At 57.5% G+C, this 19109-nt stretch overlaps 1 protein-coding gene across 3 annotated transcripts in view; it reads left to right on the plus strand.

Moving 5' to 3' along the window:
* The first annotated feature begins 200 nt into the window (after positions 1–200).
* Positions 201–19109, plus strand: part of MARK4 (microtubule affinity regulating kinase 4) — a 29522-nt gene continuing 10613 nt past the window's right edge. For 2 of the 3 annotated variants that reach the window (XM_037516779.2, XM_037516778.2), the window contains exons 1-12: positions 201–561; positions 4730–4930; positions 7500–7553; positions 7642–7690; positions 8386–8451; positions 8538–8608; positions 9958–10014; positions 12017–12253; positions 15199–15318; positions 15765–15864; positions 17120–17229; positions 17336–17495. In XM_037516779.2, coding sequence (XP_037372676.1) covers positions 511–561; positions 4730–4930; positions 7500–7553; positions 7642–7690; positions 8386–8451; positions 8538–8608; positions 9958–10014; positions 12017–12253; positions 15199–15318; positions 15765–15864; positions 17120–17229; positions 17336–17495 — 1276 coding nt within the window. In that variant the 5' untranslated portion in view covers positions 201–510. Of the gene's footprint in view, positions 562–4729; positions 4931–5065; positions 5154–7499; positions 7554–7641; positions 7691–8385; positions 8452–8537; positions 8609–9957; positions 10015–12016; positions 12254–15198; positions 15319–15764; positions 15865–17119; positions 17230–17335; positions 17496–19109 lie in introns of those variants that run through there. The other variant, XM_037516780.2, reaches the window with a different exon arrangement.

A 19109-nucleotide genomic window follows, 5' to 3' on the forward strand; every position in this document is an offset into this window, starting at 1 on the left:
GGCACCCTGCCGCGGCGTTTCTCTCGCTTCTCCTTTCCGGTGAGTCGCCCCTCGCCTGTGGGAACTTGCACCCGACGGCGCGCCCGGACCTGCCTCCGCCCCCGGAGCCCCCGGCGCGCCCGGACCTGCGCCTTTAAGGGCCGGCGGCGGGGGGCGGGGCCTCCCCCTGCCCCGCCCCCGCGCCCCACCCCCTGACGTCCCTTCCTCCCGGTCCCCCCGCCGCCTCCCTCCGCCGCCGCCCCGGCCGGCTCCGCGCCCCCTCCCCGGCCCCCGCCCGCCGCCGCCGCCCGCCCCCCCATGGAGCCCCGGGCCCGCGCCGCGCGGGGCCACTAGGACCGCGGCGCGCCCGCCCTCCCCGCCCGGCCCCGCTCCCGCGGCGCGAACCCCGGCGTCCACGGCGCCCCGCTTTTCAGCTCGCGGCCCCAGGCCGGCGGGGGGGAGGGGGAGCGAGGGGACCCCGGGAACCCCGCCCCCCCCACCCGGCCGCCGCGTCCCCGGGGCCCCGAGAAAATGTCTTCGCGGACGGCGCTGGCCCCGGGCAACGATCGGAACTCGGACACGGTGAGTGGGGCCCGGCCCCTGGGGAGCTCCGGCCGGGTCCGGCCGCCAACCCGGCGCCGGCTGCGACCCCGCGCGCGAGCCCCGCGCCGCCCCCCGGCCTGGGCCGCTCGCCCCGCCCGCCCCCCGCCCGGCCCCGGGCCCGCCGACCCTCCCCCACGCCTCGGCGCAGCCCGACCCCGGGGCGCCCCTCTCTCGGGACCCCCTCGGCCCTCGGCGGACCGCGTCCGCCGGTCGCTCCCTCCAGGAAGCCCCCTCCCCGCCGGCCGGCGCCCTCCCTTCCCCGGCGGGTGCCGAGCCCCTGCCCTTCTCGGCCCGCCGCATCCCACAACGGCCCCCTCCCGCTCTGCTGGGCTTCTGACCCCGAGGCCCGGCCCTGGCCCTCGCCCAGGAAGGCCCGGCCCCGTCCTGCCTCTGGCTTCGGCCTTCTCCGTCCGGCTCCGGGTGCCAGGCTCCCCAAAGGCCCCCTCCTCTCATTCCCAGCCCTCCCAGCCTCAGGGATCCTCCCAGCCCCTGTGGGCACCCCCCACCGGAGCCAGTTTCCACCTTTCCTGGGCCCAGAGCCCTTTCGGGCTTGTTCAAGGTCTCTGCACTCCCAGGCCTTGGTCCCCATCTTCTAGGCAGTCCTGCCCCTGGATTCCCAGCCCTCCCCCACATGCTGCAGGGGGACCCTCTCTGGTCGCTTCCTCTCCCCTAAGTCTTGGCTTCCAACTTCCAGGGCCCCAGGCCAGTCTCCGTTTTCTAGGCCCTGGACCATTCTGACTCCAGGCCTTAGGCTCCCTTATGCCCAGCTCAGGCAGCCCCCCTCCCCAAGCCCCCAGCCTCTGGATCCCCACCTTGGCCAGGCCCCTCCTCACAGGACATCATTTCTTCTAGCTCTCCAGATCCCCATCCCTTCTCCTGTTCCAAGACCTCCCTTTTTCTTTTCAGGGGGAGGGTAATCTGGCCTCTCTGGGAAACCCCCTCCTCAGCTTCAGCCGACCTCCCAGCTCACAAGGGCTGGCTCCAGATCCTTCTTCCAGAGGACTTCTGCACTCAAAAGCTCTGGTCTAACCCTTTTCTCCTGGGGACTGTCTGCTGGATGGCTTCTCCCCAAGTTCCTAGGCCTCTTAACCCCCACAAGGCCCAGCCTTTATTCCCTGGGAAACTCCTTCTAGGTGTTACAGGCCCCAGGCTTCTTTCTGGTTCCCAGGATTGTGCTAGAAACCCTCTCCTGTGACATCTAAGCATTTCCTCAAGACCAGACCCCTTGCCCAGCACCCCTGGCCCCTGACTTCTACTAACCCATGGGTATTGCCAGCTACCCCTCCCCACTCTGACACCACAGCCCAGAACAGTTTCAGCGATCCCCTCATTTCCCTTGCTCTGCTTACTCTCAGCGCTTCTAAAGATCCTACCACTACCATGGGCAGCCAGCGCCAGACTCCTCCACAGCTGGGATCCCGGCCCCTTCCCCTCGAGACCTTCCACTGGGTCCCTCCCCTACCCCACCCCTACCTTAGATCCCCGCAGGGAAGCTGCATCTCCAGCCCTTCACCCTGTAGAACCCTCCTACATGGAGATGCCCACCCTATCCCCAACCCAGCCACTGCCCATCATACTAAAGCCAGGCTAACTGGGTCTCTGGTGACACCTTCCAGTTATTATAGGAAGTGCCAGGGAGCCCCCAGCCTGGGTTCAGATCCTGGCTCTGCCGGCCCATTTGATTCTCGTCAGACTTCTGGTTCTCCCTTTACAAGCCTCAGTTTCCTGCCCTGGGAAATGGGGGCGATTACCTCTGAGTCCCCCAGAGGTTTACTGGAGACCGTGCTGGTGAAGCCTGGCACCCAGGAAGTGCCCGCACACTGGCTGTGAGTCAGCCGGCCTGGGTTCCCAGCCCAGGGCTGTCTGTCATTAGTTGTTGCTGGAGCTTGCAGATCCACTCCCTGCTGGGAGCCTCAGTTTCTTTATCTCTCTCTGAGTTTGATGATCGCGCCTCCCTGTTAGGGATGTTTTAAGGAGCGAGGAGCTGGTGTGAGTCAGATGCATACACGGGGCCAGGCGTGTTAGCTGCTGGTGTCACTGTTATTATTCCTTTGATTATTCAGATAAACTTGGGTTCAGATCTAGTTTCTGCCTCTCCCAAGCTGTGTGACCTCAGGCGAGTGACCTCACCTTTCTGAGCCTTGGTTTCCTCATCTGTAAAGTGGAGTGCATGCAAGGACTTCATCCTCCTTTTGTTCAGATTTGTGCTTGGTTGGGGACTCCAGGCCATCCCTGTCTCTCGCCTCCCAACACTATTTTGGAGGGACAGCTCTCCCTCTGGAGTTAGAGGTTGCAGTCCCTTCCGCCTGGATGCTATCATGGTGGCCTTGTGGAGTCGCATTCCCCCAGCCCAAGTTCCAGACCCCCTTCCGTCCAGCCTCTCTGGAAGTTCCCTAACAACAGGCCTGGTGTTGGGGCGCCAGCCAGTCGGGCGGGCGGGCGGGCGGGAGGGAGCTGGGCCAGCTGGTGGTGCTGGCCAATTTTAGCTCCCGCCCCCGGCCCCTGGGGGCTTTGCCACCCGCTGCCCCTTGCAGGGGTCCCTCAGCCTGCAGCCTTCGGTGGGGTGCCAACCCACCCCCAGTTGGCTCCTCTGGTGCCACCTGATGGGGATTCTTTTCCAAGCCCTCATCTCGGTGGGGGTCAGAGGCCTTATCAGCCAGCATGTCCACCTCCCTGCGGTCCCCTGGGGGGAAGCCTGGAGTAGTGAGCGGCCCTGGGTTGCGGGAAGGCCCTGGGCTGCGGGAGGCAGCAGACCCAGGTTAGACTCCCTCCACTGCCCTGTGACCTTGGGTGAGGTACCTGGCCTGCCTTGGCCTTGGGGTCGCCGCCATCACTGGGCCTCCGTGGGCGGCCAGGGTGAGGGCACGGTGGGCAGCAGGCGCATGGGTAGGGCCCCCGCGGCGGCAGTTCTCTGTCCACCCTTGTGAGTGAATGTGTGACCTTGACCCGCCAACTCCTTCCTCCCAGCCTCGGTTTCCTCTCTGGAACGTGAGGGTTCCGGCGCGACGGACTCTGGTGGGAACTCAGTGTCCATGAGGCCCCTCGCAGGCGGGACCCGGGGTGAGCCCGCTTCACACAGTGTGGGGCAGGATGGGGCAGAGACGGGGAAGAGCATCAGCTCTGGGGTCAAGGATCTGGGTTTAGCTCCAGACCCCAAAATGGAGGCTTTGGGCCTCAGTTTCCCTTCCTATGAATTGGGGCTGATAGAACATCATGAGGTTCAGCGGCCTGGCAGGTCCCCTGCCAGGTGCACATCTGGGCCCTCCTCGTTACCCACCCGCCTCCTCTCTTCCACAGCTCCCTCTGTCCCCTCGCTCCCCACCCCCAGCCCTGGGAAGAGCCCCGGGATTGGCTCGCAGGGTCTGAGCAGAGCTGACTTGGCCGGAGCCCATGACTCCCTTTGTCACCTGCAGCACCCTGGGCCCCGGCCCTGAAAGGGAGGCCCTGTCCCCGCGGCTGACAACCAGGGCAGGGCGTCAGGAGCGGGCAGGTGACCTTCGGGGGAGAGAGGCCCAGCAGGGACAGGGTGGCAGGAACGTGGAGGACAGTAGGGCCGAAGGCGTGGGAGCTGGGGGTGGCGTCTCCAGTGTCTCCTGGGTGTGGGGGGTTGTGCTCAGGCAACAGTGTTTCCCACAGAAGGCAGGAAACAATGTCAGGGCCACGGGACAGACCGTTGGCTGCAGGTTTGGGGGCAAAGAGACTGGGATGGGCTCAAGGGGGGGCACCCCAGGAGGACGGCATCGGCGTCTGGGTTTGGAATAGGGCTCGGGGGCAGCGCGGGGACAATGATGGAGGAAACAGAATGTTGGGAGCCACGAGGGTCCAGGTGTTGCCCCCGGAGGCTGTTTGCTGGGGTCCAGATCGAGGTCAACAGCGACTGGGGGTGGGGGCTGCAGTATTTGGAATAACTGTTGGGGCGCCAGTGGAGGTATAGTCATTAGAAGAGGAAGCTGGGGTGGGCTGAAGAAGAGGCTGATTGGGGATAGGGCGCCCAGAGTGTCTCTTTATTAGAGAGATGGGAGCCCAATCGCAGCCTCTCCCTGGCCTGGGGCCGCTGACCGTGGCCAGAGCTACCCACCCTGCCCACAGTGCCCTCAGGTGGGCCTGGCCCAGCGCTCCCCACTGCTCACGCTCCGTCTCCCCTTAGCATGGCACCTTGGGCAGTGGCCGCTCCTCGGACAAAGGGCCTTCCTGGTCCAGCCGCTCCCTGGGTGCCCGCTGCCGGAACTCCATCGCCTCCTGTCCCGAGGAGCAGCCCCACGTGGGTAACTACCGCCTGCTGAGGACCATCGGGAAGGGCAACTTCGCCAAAGTCAAGCTGGCCCGGCACATCCTCACGGGCCGGGAGGTGAGCAAGGGCGGGGTGGGCTGCGGCTGGGACAGGATCCAGCAGCAGGTGCATTCTGGGAGGTGGGGAGAGGCTAGGCTTGGCCCTCACTGTGCTGTGTGACCTCAGGTAAGTCCCTGACTTTCTCCGGGGCAGGTCACAGCGGCTTGGATTTTTCCGGAACAGCGCTAGTTGGGAGGAGAGAACCAATTTCAGGCAACCCTGAAATGGTCGGAAATCTCAGGTAACAGGTGGAGCCACGCGAGGTATTCCTAAGAGGAATTCCCGGGGCTTTGTGTCTCAACCTGGGCCGCCTCTCGATGCATGATAGACTTTGGGTCCACCAAACCTTCCGGTGACCGTGAGGTGAGAACAGACTGTTCCTTGCTCTCCCCACCTCTGGGGACATACTAAGGATTATTGCGACACTGTTGCAAAAAGACCTCATAACCTAGATTGACTGGCGAGATGGCCCCTGCCGGGCTCCCTGCCCTCACGCCGTCTACACCACACGCCAAAGATGCCTGGCCCCAGTGGTTTTTATGGGCAAATCCTGGCCACACATTCCACTGTTATGCCAACACCTCCAGAGACTAAAGAAAGGAGGTTCCCTGCCCAGCTCATGACAAGTGCGAGTTCAGAGATGAGAGCAAAACCAGACCCAAAGCGAAATGATGGGCTAGTGTGACTCAAGAACTTGACCGTAGTGAGCGCTGATGCAGAAATCTTCCACACAATATTAGCAAATAGACTCTGGCAAGTCAGTTAAAGGAAGCTGCGGGATGACAAAGCGGGGTTTGTCCCGGGAATGCACAGTTCTTTTCAAATTGACAATTTATTCATGTTCTTCGCCACATTTGCAGATTCAAGGAGAGAAACCATATGATCGTCTCAATACTGGCATAAAAAGTGCTTGACAGAATTAAAAACCCATTTGTGAGAATATGAGGGAAGGGAAGGGTCCCTCTCCCCCACAAAGAACACGTCAGCCCTTATGTGGATCTTGGACATGATTCTGGGGGGGTTTGAGAGGACCAGCTTCTAAGCAAACAAAGCCTCCTAGTGGAAGAATTGAAGAGGGAGGGTGGACAAGGAGGTTGGTGAATGAGGGGTCCCCCAGCCCCTTGGTGAAGCTGTAGACCTAGGTCTAGATGAAGACCTTTTGGGTTTTTTTGTTTTTAAAGAGTTATTTATTTATTTATACAAGCACTGGGGTACAGTCAGAAGCGCGGGAGGGTGAGAGAATTCACCAGAGCCAGAGCGGGGAGCAGAACAGGCAGAAGGACCGAAGTATACTGCTGAGGGGAGCAGCGGGCGCGGCAGGAGAGGTCTGTGCGCCATGTGGGACCCTTGCTGGCGCCCGGGGATTGAACCAGCACTGCAGAGGCTGCGGGCAGCTTCACAGCCCAGCGCTCAACCGCTGTGCCACCGGGGAGGCCCTAGACGAAGACCTTTTGAAAGCCCCTCACTCATGATAAACTCAAGGCCCTACTGTACAACAGGGGATAGTGGTGGACATGTGGAAACAGCATATGCAAAGGTCCTGAGACCCACATGTGCAGTCCACTAGTTTATCATTGGGGTAAAACTCAATTTTAACACCAAGGTGAAATTGAAATTAGGGGGGAAAAATTACCGAACTACAGGCTAAAGAGTATATAAAGAGAATTCAGTAACATTCTGATTTTCCACGATGAAAGTTCTTTCAAAATCGTGTGTGGGGGGCCTCCCTGCTCAGGGGTTTAAGACAGCACTATCAGACTGTCACCGGCCACTGAAGCACAAATTCGATCCCTGCCTGGCCAGGAACAACCCACTCGGTGCGGAGGACCTCTCCTGCCTCGCGTGCAGCTCCCTTCAGCAGAGTATTTCAGTGGATCCGCCTTTTCTGCTCCCCACTCTGTCTCTGGTGAATCCTCACACCTACCACCCCTACCCTACACCTCTGGCCTACACCCCAGTTCTTGTATGCATAAATACATACATCATTTTTTTAAAAATTGTGTGTATGTGCACATGCACATGCACATTTTCTTTTAATCAAGCTGCATGAGTTCAAATCCCAGCCCACAAACTTATTGGCCACATAACCTTGGCCAAATGGCTCTATGTCTCAGTTTCCAGAAAACATTTATAAAATGAGGTTAACCCTAACATTTACAGGGTTGTTAAGAGGTTTTAAAGAGTTCTCATGTGTAAAGCACACAGACTGTGATATATTGCACATATGTCCAGCTGGTAAATGTTACCTACAATTATTATTTATTTCCCATAGTTCAGCTATGGATAATTAATCTGAGATCGCAAAGGGCTCCCTTCAAAGTCTCAGTGACCCTCACACACAGGTCCTGGTGCAGCCCCACCCAGGCCCTACTGTACAATAGGGAAAAGTGCTGGACACATGGAAACAGCACGTTCAAAGGTCCTGAGGCCCGCACCTGCAGTCCACTAGGAATCGCCCAGAGTGGGGGTGGGGGACAGAGGGGAGGCAAAGGATGGCCATCCGAGGGTGATCTGAATCAGGGCACCTTTCCCAGCTCCAGAGCCTGTGGTACCTTGACCTTTTCCCTCTTCCTTCTTCCACTTGTAGGTTGCTATCAAGATCATCGACAAAACCCAACTAAATCCCAGCAGCCTCCAGAAGGTAATGCCCAGGGAGAGGACCAGGGTGGGACTGTGGCTGGGAAGAGGGTCCTGGAAACCACCAACCCTCATCTTTCTCTTCCTTCTAGCTATTCCGAGAAGTTCGTATCATGAAGGGCCTAAACCACCCCAACATCGGTGAGGAGAGGAAGGGCGTGAGCGTGGGGGTACCAGCCACAGCACTTGGGAAGGGGTGGGGAGAGATGGGCAGGAGAACTAGTGGTTATGATAGTTAGAGAGGCCTGTTTTCTCAGAGCCGCTTCGCTGCTCACTTGCTGTGTGACCCTGGGCAAGTCACTGAACCTCTCTGAACCTCAATCTTCTCTGGGACAGGGGTGATAAGAGGGCCTGCCTCAAGGGCCTTGTGAGGATTGGGTAAGATTGTGGGTGCAGAATAATGCAGAGCCTGGTGATGGGGCCTGGGCAGGAGCAGCGTTTATCATCTTTGTCACGCTCGCTAAGGCAGAGGGGAAGAGAGGAGGGTCTTGACCAAGAGAAGCGGAATTTAGCCTGGTCCGGATGTGAAGCCCTTATTTATTCATCGGGTAGTTCACTTACTCAGTAAGTGCACGTCGAATGGCTGATACATGCTAGACGCTGGAGACACAGAGGCGAAGAAAACAGATCCAAATCCCTGGCCATTTTTGTGAGAAAGTGGAAAAGGTGGTAAACTGGGCTTGAGGGGTTTGGGAAATCTTGCCTTCGGGAGGGAGCCATAGAGTGTTCTCAAGTGAGGGGTGTTAGGGTCGGTACAGCCACATAGTTCCAGACTCTGGGTAGGTGGGGGGTCTCTTCCTGTGTAAACCCCCAACCACCGCCTCCCACCATTGCAGTGAAGCTCTTTGAGGTGATCGAGACCGAGAAGACGCTGTACCTGGTGATGGAATATGCAAGTGCCGGTGAGGACCCCGCCCCGCCCCGCCCCACCCTGTGCCCTTGGCCCCTGGCATCTCACCCTGACCCCCGCTCGGCCTCTGCCCTGCAGGAGAAGTGTTTGACTACCTCGTGTCACATGGCCGCATGAAGGAGAAGGAAGCGCGAGCCAAGTTTCGACAGGTCAGGGTCAAGACTGTGGGCAAGTCTGGGAGGGGCGCCTCTGTCTCTGGACACTGGGCTTTGCGAGGTGGGGGTCAGTCTGGGGTGTTCCGGACTGAAGTCACTGGAGAGTTGGGCATGCAGGTGTGCAGATGCCCAGGTGTGAGAATGTCCAGCTGTCAGGTGTGGGTGCCAGGGTGTGCCCGTTTGTAGGAGGCGGCTGAGAGGACCTGCAGCTGCAGGTGTGCTGGTGTAGGAGTGCAGATTAGAAGGTGTATGGGAAATAGGTGTGGGTGCCTAGGTATTCAGGTGTGTCGATGTATGGGTGAAAGCGTGTGGCAACCTGGGTGAAGCAATGAGGGGACCCAGAGGTGGGGATGTAAGTTGGGAGGCAAGTTTGTACCATGTGTGGACATCGGGGATGTGGCAGTGCGGGGGTCCAGGTGTGTGGGGACCCAAGTACTGTAGGTTACAGGAGGAATATGGGTGTGAGGGTGCCCAGGTATGTGGGTGAGAGGAGGAATATAGATGTGAGGGGTGTCCAGGGGTGAGGGTGTCCAGGGTGAGGGTGCCCAGGTGTGAAGGTGTCCAGGGTGAGGGTGCCCAGGTGTGAAGGTGTCCAGGGGTGAGGGTGCCCAGGTGTGAAGGTGTCCAGGGGTGAGGGTGCCCAGGTGTGAAGGTGTCCAGGGGTGAGGGTGCCCAGGTGTGAAGTTGTCTAGGGGTGAGGGTGCCCAGGTGTGAAGGTGTCCAGGGGTGAAGGTGTCCATGTATGAAGTTGTAGGTGTAAGGGTGCCCAGTTATGAAGGTGCAGGTGTGAGGGTCCCCAGGGGTGAGGGTGTTCAAGTGTGAGGGTGCAGGTGTGAAGGTGCCCAGGTGTGAGGGTGTTCAGGGTGAGGGTGCCCAGGGATGAGGGTGCCTGTGTTTGAAGGTATAGGTGTGAGGGTGGCAGGTTCGAGGCTAAAAAGACAAGCAGGCATGAGGTGCTGGGTGTGAGGCTCTGCTTAGGTGAAGGGTTCCCATTGAGCGTGTCCATCTGGGACTCTCCAGCTGTGCTGAGTGTGGGGTGCTTAAGCCCTGGTACATTGGGGCACCATCCGCCTAGGGTATATGGTGTGCTCTGATGTGTTTGCAGGTGTGGAAGTCGGGGTGGGGGCGTCTTGGTTCTGATGTCCCTGCTGTGTGTGTCCTGACGTCCGGTGTCCGGGAGGGCATGTGTCTCTGCAGATCCTGTGGTATTTCCTGCTGTGACCAACTTGGAGTGGGAGGCCTGGCATCTGGGGGATCAGTTGTGAGTGGGTTCACAGGGTCTCTGCCAAAGGGTGAAGGATTTGGGGGCCACAAGTAACTGACTTTCCCTTCCATCCCCCTAGATTGTATCGGCTGTACACTATTGTCACCAGAAAAACATTGTGCACAGAGACCTGAAGGTGAGCCCCCACCCTGCTGTGCACTCTGCAGCTGAACCATAGTCCCCCACATCGTGGTTTCCCTGTACCCTCCACCACGTTCCTCCCTTTCTTCCCCGAGCTCTTTTCTTGGCATCCAGGTTCCCTTGATTTTTTTCCCCCAACTTTTGTAGCCAAAGCAGGCCTCCAGATGGGGGAGCAATTGGGAGGGGGTGGGGGTAGGAGGAGTTGGGAACCACAGGGAACGCAACAGAGTTTCTAGAACACCTGGCTGTCCAAGCATGCTTGACAAGGGCTCAGGAGCACATGAAGAGTCAGTCCTCTCCCAGCCTCCAGAGCTTTGGCATCTCTCAAACTTTCAAACATTCAGGAATCTTCAAGAAATGAGATATTAGAGCCTCAGAGCTGCGCTGTCTCATAGGTCTTAGAGTCACAGGCATCTTAGAACTAGACAAGGACCTTGGAGAGAGAACCCCAGAGGTGAGTGGCAGGTAGGGGAGAGACTGTCTCCCACACTACCTGTTGGAGCTCGTGGGGCACCCCCAGCCAGCAACTCTAGGTCCCCCAGGGCCCCTTTCCACATCTCACACCCAGAGAGAGCCGCACATCGAAGGAGTTCTCATCTCAGATGAGAGAAAAACATCCACCTGATTCGATCCAGTTGTCCTCATTGCCATTTCTTGAGCACCTACTATGTGCCACTTGCTATGTCCTTGTGTTAAGTAACTGCTTCTTAGGAGACCTATAGCAATAAACCAGGTTTCACTGTTTTTAATTTCAAATCTTTTGGAATTCTTAGATTTAAAACAATATAGAACTCCACTGGTCAATTGCTGTGGAGGGTTCTGAACACTCCCCCTGAACTCCCCTGACGGGCACACACCCTTCCCCAAGCCGGCACCTTAGAGGTTCTATTTTATCCATTTTAGCATGAAGAGTAACATGGAGAGGCTCGCCCCCTGGTGGAAGGTGCTGGAAAGGACAAAGGGAGTTTTGGTTTGTGGCCCTTGGACCCAGACTTGAGGCTGAGCTTGGGGCTGGCCTATAGAACCTCCTAGAGCCTCCAGTGCCTCAGAGAGAAATAAGCCAGGGTGTAGGGAGACTGTGAGGAAGGGGAGGCAGTGTTTTGAAGGGTGGATCCACGCCTTGATTTGTCGTGAAAAAGCTGGAAGAAGGACACAGGAGGCTCCTTTCTTGCGAGACCGTGGAGAAGGCAGCCTTTTGGGTTCCAGCACTGCCTCTTTCTTGCTTTGCGCAAGGGAGGGGGGCCTCTCCAGCCTCAGTTTCCTCGCCTGTGACATGGCGGTTTCACGCGGAAACAGCAGACTTCCTCTTTGTGCTTGCTGATGGGGTGCTGCCCAATTCATGAATCACTTGGCAAAGCCAGTTAGGGCGCTAAAAAATTAAAGTAGGCAAAACCTGATACCAATAATGTGTGACTTGAGTGCTAACAACATCCCAGGTGCCATGGCAGGCGCCGTGCGCCTTCCCCCATGGCCTAGGTGCACACACGGGGAGACTGAGGCACAGAGGTGTCTGGAAACCCATCCACAGTCACATAGCAAGTGAGTGGTGTTGCTGGGGATCCCCCCAGGGTCTTTCCTCTCAACCCCACATTGTGCAACCACTCACATGAATCAGCCCACCAAGTCCTCGTGCCGACATGCACAGTAAGTACTAGCGAAAAGGATTGTTTTCATCCTTACGGGTCTTGACTGGTCAGTTCTTTGTTGTTTTCTGCTTGGTCAACAAGTTCAGAGAGGGTGAGAGATTGCTGAGGACCCTCAGCTCTGCAGCCCACGTTGGGGGTGAGAGCGACGACGGATCGCCCTTCCTGGGCGTGAACTCTTGTTCTAAGCCTCTTTGGTAACTCATTTAAGTGACGTCACTGCCAAGGTCACGCAGAAGGGAAGGGGCAAGCTGCCGTCCTGGTGGGCCTCAGAGCCTGTGCTCCCGTCAGCTGCACAGGTCCGCTAGGGCCTTGGCCGCGAGTCCTACCCTCTGCCCGCTTCTTCCCTCGCAGGCCGAGAACCTCCTACTGGATGCCGAGGCCAACATCAAGATTGCCGACTTCGGCTTCAGCAACGAGTTCACGCTGGGCTCGAAGCTGGACACGTTCTGCGGGAGTCCCCCGTACGCTGCCCCGGAACTGTTCCAGGGCAAGAAGTACGACGGGCCGGAGGTGGACATCTGGAGCCTCGGCGTCATCCTGTACACCCTCGTCAGCGGCTCCCTGCCCTTCGATGGGCACAACCTCAAGGTGCTGGGCGGGGCTGGGTGGGACTGCCAGGCGGGGGTGTTACTCTCCTGGGGTCTTCTCCCCAGCCCCCACAGTTGGCCCCCTACTCTCCCCTCCACCACCTCTTCTGCAGAGGGACGGGGTTGGCCTGAGGTCACATGACAGGGCGGGGCCCAATGGGCACAAGCCTTGTGTCTGGCAGCCTTGGGTTCAGGCCCTGACTCCTTCGCTCACTCAGTACGTACTTGGCATCACCCAATCACATGCCCCTATGATAGTGGCCCCTGGAGGCTGCACCCTCCAGCGCAGGTGTCTAGGAGGCCGTCCATCCAGGTTTGCGTGATGGTGGGCCCCCCTCAAAAGACGTGTGGCTGCTCCCAGACCGCCTCCATTGAGGATGCGTGACTGTGGTTGTTGCCCACTGTTGATGGGTTCGCCCATTTTAGGCTTTGCGTGAACAAAAGAGGAAAAAGAGGCCCTGCCCTCACGCACGCTGCGAGCCTCATAAACACACCGAGTGAGAAAACAGTCACCAAAGGCCACTCACATAGGATCCCATTTCTGTGACGGTCTAGAACAGGCAGCGCCATCAAGACGGCTGATTCGAGGAGGCCCTGAGGGTGGGGCTCTGTTCAGGCTCTCTTGGAGTGACGAGAGTTAATCTAAAAGCGATTGTGCTGGTGCTCGCACAACCCAGGGGTGAGATGAGACGGAGCCCTCCTGAGCTGTACGCTTCAGACAGGAAAACTCCGGCCCTCGCAGACGCACGTTCCAGCACAGAGCCAGGCAGAAAGCAAAATAAGGAACGCAGCGTCGGTTCTGTCAGAAACTGGCCAGTGTGACGGGGGAGCAGCCCCAGAGGGACCTGGGAAATGCAGGGTGGGCTACGCGTGTTTTTTTCCCTTTGAACTTCTATGCTGCAATGATGGCCGCCTCCAGAAGGTCACAAGACTCGAAGAGCTGGCGGTTCCCTTCCCAGCAGCCCCAGCTGCTAGCCTTTGCCGCAACTGCGTGTCTGTCTGTACACGCTTCGTCGTCATTGCCGTCAGGACGTTGGGAGTTAGTTGCGTACGCCGCGTCCCTCTGTCCCTAAAGGCTCCGGTCGGCAAGCGTCTCCGGGGACTGGGCATTTCGTCCATGGCTTTGCGCTTGGGAAACAGCATGGATGAGGCCCTGGCCTCTAACCCACGGCCCGTACTCAGATTTCAGCGGCAGTTGCCCGGTCTCTTTAGTCTCCTTTCACCCAGAATGGGCGTCGGCCTTCCCCTCTTCCCGACGAGGCCTGGCTGGCGAGTTCGGGCCAGTTACCTTGCAGGCCCTCCCTTGTTCTGGGTCGTCCGCCTTTCCTCGGGTTCAGGGGGGGAATGGTGCCACAGGAGCTCAGTCCTGCTCCCTGTGGCCTAGAGGCCGGAGAAGTCCGTGGGGCTGGGCCCTCAGAGCCGAGACCCAAGCCTTGAGGAGGAGGGAGCCCCACCTTCACCGTGGTCTTGGCGGAGGAGCCGACCCCTGGGTGCCCGGCCGGACCCCTGTTCGGTGAGGTCTGGCCGTTGCCATCCTGGTAGCAGCTATTCAGAGATATGCTGAGATCAGACTTGCCCAGTGTGGCCTCTCACAAAAATAAGCTCTCCCAGCCCCACGCATGAAGCCAGGAGGCCAATTCAAAGGGCTGCCTGGCGTCTCACCTCCCCCAGGCCCTTGTCACCTCCTGCTGCCCTGGTTTGCCCTCCAGGTTCTCCAGGCCCGCTGGGGCAGGTCCCCAGCTGTCATTTCCTTGCTGAGCGACCTCATCCAAGGCCCTTCTTGGCCTCTGTCCCCACCTCTCTATGGGGACATCAAGGTGTGTGTTAAGTTGCACGCCTGAAATTTATATGTTGCTCTCAGACAATGTTACTTCAATAAATACTAAAAAAAATGAGAGCCCAGGTCCAGCCAGTCTGGGGGTAGAAAGCCCTCAGCCTCACCGACCCGGTTCGGGGGCCAGGTCGCCCTGGTGGCGTTGGTGGCCTGAGGACTTCTCACCACCGTGAGACGGGGGTGGGGGGTTGCTAGGGGTTCCCAGTGCAGCCCTGAGACCCTCTCGCCTGGCTTAGAGCCCTGGCTCTGCCTTTGCACAGTCCCAGCAGAAGTGACTTTGCTGCTCTAGGCCTTAGTTTCCTCTTCAGAAAAATGGGCCTCTCGCCCCAGCCTTCCGGCACCAGGAGCACAGATGTGATGATGGGTAAAGCCGGAGAACGCGGCCTGTCTGGGGCGTGCGCTCTGAACACGATGCCCGTCATTCTTCAATATTCATGACCCTTTGGCATCAGCTGCGGGCCCACAGGCTCCCAGGCGCAGGCCTCTTCCTGCCCTTGCAGGAGAGAGCCCCAGTGGGGCGCTCCTGGCACCCCCCACCCCCGCCTGTGCTCCCTCAGCCTCTATTCAGGATGGAGGGGCTCTCCAGGGCTGCCACACCATGGGGCATGCAGTTTATTTTCTCTTCTGCGGCCTTGGCAGGCTCCTCATCAAAGACCCTTTACAAAACGCAAAGGTCAGCAGTCATCCTTGCTTCCTCTGAGGCCGCCAGCACCGCCTGGCTCTTCAGAAGGGGGGCTCGTCTGGGAGAGGATGGGAAGGTTCGAGGGGTGTGGGAGGAGCCCCACTTTCTTCCCTCCATAAACCTAAGGTCTGCTCTGGGCAGACACGAGCTCAGCCTCTGATCCAGCACTCGCCCCGCCAGCCTGCATGTGAGGGGCATGTCGTGCTCCTGGTGAGGGGACTGAGGCCTCTATCTCCTGTGCCAAAGTTAATGTAGCTTCAAAAACTTCTTTTTTAATTGCTGCGTCTAGGTGGGGGGAAGCTGACCTGCTCAGGGCCGGGATGAGGAGCTCCTGTTGCCCTCGGGGGTTGGGCAAGAGGAAAGTGTGTGTGTGTAAAATGGGTGGGGAGCCGGGGCAGGAGAACCCCCCCCAGTAACCCTGTTCCTCCAGGAGCTGCGGGAGCGAGTCCTCAGAGGGAAGTACCGGGTCCCTTTCTACATGTCGACAGACTGTGAGAGCATCCTGCGGAGATTTTTGGTGCTGAACCCAGCTAAACGCTGTACTCTCGAGGTGAGCCCCGCGCCCTCCCGCCTCAGCCTTCTGGCCCTGCCCTTGTCCCCTCCCTTGTCCTGCCTCCCATCTCCTGCTGGAAGGTGGGGGGAGACAGGCAGCCCAGAAAAAGACTCCCAGCCCCCCTCCCTCCAGCAGCCTCGCCCACTCCCCGCCATGCCAGTAATTAGCTAATGAGCTCCTAGGATGATTACAGGGTGCCAGGGACCCAGATGATGCGGAGGAGGTAGGGTGGCCTCAGGAGGCTCCAGCAGGGGGGTGCAGGAGCGGGGAGGAGGTGCTGCCTGTGAGGCAGCCCTCAGCTCTGGGGTGTTAGCCCTTGAGGTGGGGTGCAGGCCCTGTAGCCCCACTCGAGGGCCCTCCTGGGAAGTGGGGAGCTGGGTTTTTCCCAGTTTCTTCTGACATCCGTCTTGCTCCTTTCACTGTCTTGCTCCCTGTTCCTGCAGCAAATCATGAAAGACAAATGGATCAACATCGGCTATGAGGGTGAGGAGCTGAAGCCATACACAGAGCCTGAGGAAGACTTTGGGGACACTAAGCGAATAGGTGAGGATTGCGGAGAGGGGGCCACAGAGGCGGGGGTAGGTGCTTCCCGGCACCTACCCACTTGGCAAGAGAGGCCTGCAAGGCCATGAGGGAGAGCAGACAAATCTGGGCTGTGACACCTGCACTGCTGCTTTCTAGCTGTGTGACCCTGGGCAAGTGGCTTCCCCTCTCTGTGCAACTCATGCTTCAGCTGCAAAATGGGATAGTCATAGAACCCATTTCATGGGGTTGTTGGGACCATTCAGTTGGTCTACATAGTGCACTTACGTCAGGCATAGGTGCTGACGTGTATTAGTTGTGATTTATTAAGACACAAAAATCACAGATCTCTTCTGGAAGAGTTTTGGCACAAGTCATCGGCAATCTGCTTGTTTGGGGAAACCCCCCCACACCGTGGCATGTGTGTCACCCACCACCCCCTTTCGTCCTGATCCCTCCTACCTGGAATCCTCAAACCCTTGGCTTTTAAAGCATTAAACTCTAGAAGAGTACCTTAGAAACCATCCAGTAATCCTCCATTTTATAACTGAGGAAACTGGGGCCTCAGAGCTGGTTATGTTAATCAGGACGTTCTTGGTTGCTACTAACAGAAAAGCCAAGCCACTCTGGTCTCATATACCTGGTAATAATAATAGGTTAAACCATATGAAGCTGCCATTTTTATAAGTCAGAAATTGTCAGCACCAGCAATTTCAGAGTTTACCTAATAATGTTGTTAGTCAGTCACACAGTTAAAAAGACCAGAGCATGTTCGCCTTCAGGTACAGCTGGATCCAGGTGCTCCCAGATGGCTACTGGGAATCTTCTCAGTGGTGGTGGCTTTCCCAGGCAAGCTGGCACAGCGTAGCCTAGTGACCTGGACACCCCCTCAGGAAGAGAAACCACTTTCCTAATGTTTCATTACAAGTTTCAGGTTGGTGCCCATTGGCTACCCCTGAACCCATCAGTGTGGCCTTAAGGGTAGAATGCTCTGATGGGTCAGAATAAAGGCATGTGCCCACACTGACCCAATCAGTGCGGCTTTGGGTATGGAGCACTCTGGTGGCCCAGACCTGAGGCCAGGGCTCGTCGCAGGCAGGAGTCTGCCAGGTGTTCTGTGTGATAGGGAATGTTCTTCTGGAAGAATCAGGGCGCTGCTGACCAAAGAGGGCATGACCAGCAGACCAAAGAGCAGGCGTTGCTGTGGGACATGCAGAAAGGTATAGAAGGGAAGGGTTTGGGGAGACTGAACCTCTTCTTCATCCCCTGGCCACAGAGGTGATGGTGGGTATGGGCTACACGCGGGAAGAAATCAAAGAGGCCTTGACCAGCCAGAAATACAACGAAGTGACCGCCACCTACCTCCTGCTGGGCAGGAAGACTGAGGTCAGAAGGCGCCAGGGATATTGGGATGCGTGATACCCAGGGTTGGGGGACTCCTGGGGCAGAGAGATCATAAGAGTGGGGATCCTTATCTGTCATCCTCCTTCAGGAGGGTGGGGACCGGGGCGCCCCTGGGCTGGCCCTGGCACGGGTGCGGGCGCCCAGCGACACCACCAATGGAACAAGCTCCAGCAAAGGCACCAGCCACAGCAAAGGGCAGCGGAGTTCTTCCTCCACCTACCACCGCCAGCGCAGGCACAGCGACTTCTGTGAGTGTTGGGCCATGCCCTCCCATGCCACCCCAGCCCCCATCCATGTTAGGGCAGGCTGGCGGGCAACAGGAACCTGCTCAAGCTAAGATGCATGGGCAGGAATGCACAGACGGGCTGGGGAAGGGATCAGAAACCAGAAGAGCAGCCAGATCCAGAGCAGACAATCTCCGTGTCTTACCTCCTCCCTGCTCCTCTTGTCTTCTTGCTTCCTCTCACTTATCTCACATTACCTTTTCTCCCCATCCGGATCTCAGCGCCTTCCTCGCTGGTTTGAGAGATCAGCCCAAATGGTAACTGGAATCTCTTTGGTCCACTTGTGAGGGATGAAACTTTGATACCAGGGCCCAGTGGGATTATTCCACTGTGACTGGGACACAGAAGGACACATTGTACAAAGTAGCTGCTGAGAGCTTGCCCTCTGGCCTCACTCTTCCACTCTGAGATGAGGGAAGACTTACTGGTAGAAAGGGACTTGGGCCCCTGATTGGAACCCCTGTTCTGCAACTGACAGCTAACTGCAGAAAATGAAAGGATCCCATCAACACCACCACCACCATAGATTAGGCCTGGAAATTTCTAATTTCTACACCCTCATCAAGTGTTAACCCTCTTCACTATTTTTGGATAGCTTTATTGAGACATACTTCACATACCATACAATTCACCCCTTGAAAGTATGCAATCCAGTGGTATTTCCAGAGCTGTGCCACCATCACTACATTCAATTTTAGAACATTTTTTTTATCCCAGAAAGAAACTGTACAATCCTTAGCCACTGGCCTCTGATCCCCCATGCACCCCACTCCCAGCCCCTGCTGACTATTAATCTACTTTCTGTCTCTACAGATCTCGCCCTGTGAGACATTTCATATAATGGAATCCTACACTACGTGTGTCTTGCTCTTTCCGCTTAGGTTAATGTTTTGCAGGTCTGGTTTTGTGTGGACTAGCTAGCTCAGTACTTCATCCCTTTTGATTGGCCAAAACTTCATTATGTGGCTGGACCACAATGGTGTATTCATTCAGCAGCCGATGGACAAAAGACAGCATCTGCCTTTGGCTGTCACAGATAACGCTGCTATGACATTCATGTACAAGTTTCCATGTGGACATATGTTTTCCTTTCTCCTGGGCACATGCCTGGGAGCGGAATTGCTGGGTCACATGGTAACAATATGTTGAATGGTTTGAGGAGCTGCCAAAGCGTTTTCTGACTCTCCTTTATTTCTGCCTGCTCCTCTCTAGCAGAACAGGCCTTTATTCTGGGGTGGGCACTGGCCTGGGGAGTGGGGTGTCAGGGAAACTCGGCATCAGCCCTGAGTAAGAAGTTCAGGGGTCCGGATGGTCAAGTCCTTCTCCTTCCCTGGGTACCCTTTTCCTATCGGGAAAGTAACAACACTGGGCCAGAAAATGCCTAAGAAGGGACTCCAACATCCTGTGTTTAGAACATGGTAAACTTTAACTCCCCTGCACACACACAGACCTCTGAGAGTTGGGGTTCTCAAGGTAAAACACTGTTGACGGGTGAGTGTCCATCAACAGAGCTGTCAGCTTTTGTGTTTGGGGAACTTTGAACATTAAGGCTTTAATATTCTAGAACACATTTAATTT

This window comes from Talpa occidentalis, unplaced genomic scaffold, assembly GCF_014898055.3.
Source record: "Talpa occidentalis isolate TD23 unplaced genomic scaffold, MPIMG_talOcc4v2.1 talOcc4.17, whole genome shotgun sequence".
Classification (NCBI taxonomy): domain Eukaryota; kingdom Metazoa; phylum Chordata; class Mammalia; order Eulipotyphla; family Talpidae; genus Talpa; species Talpa occidentalis.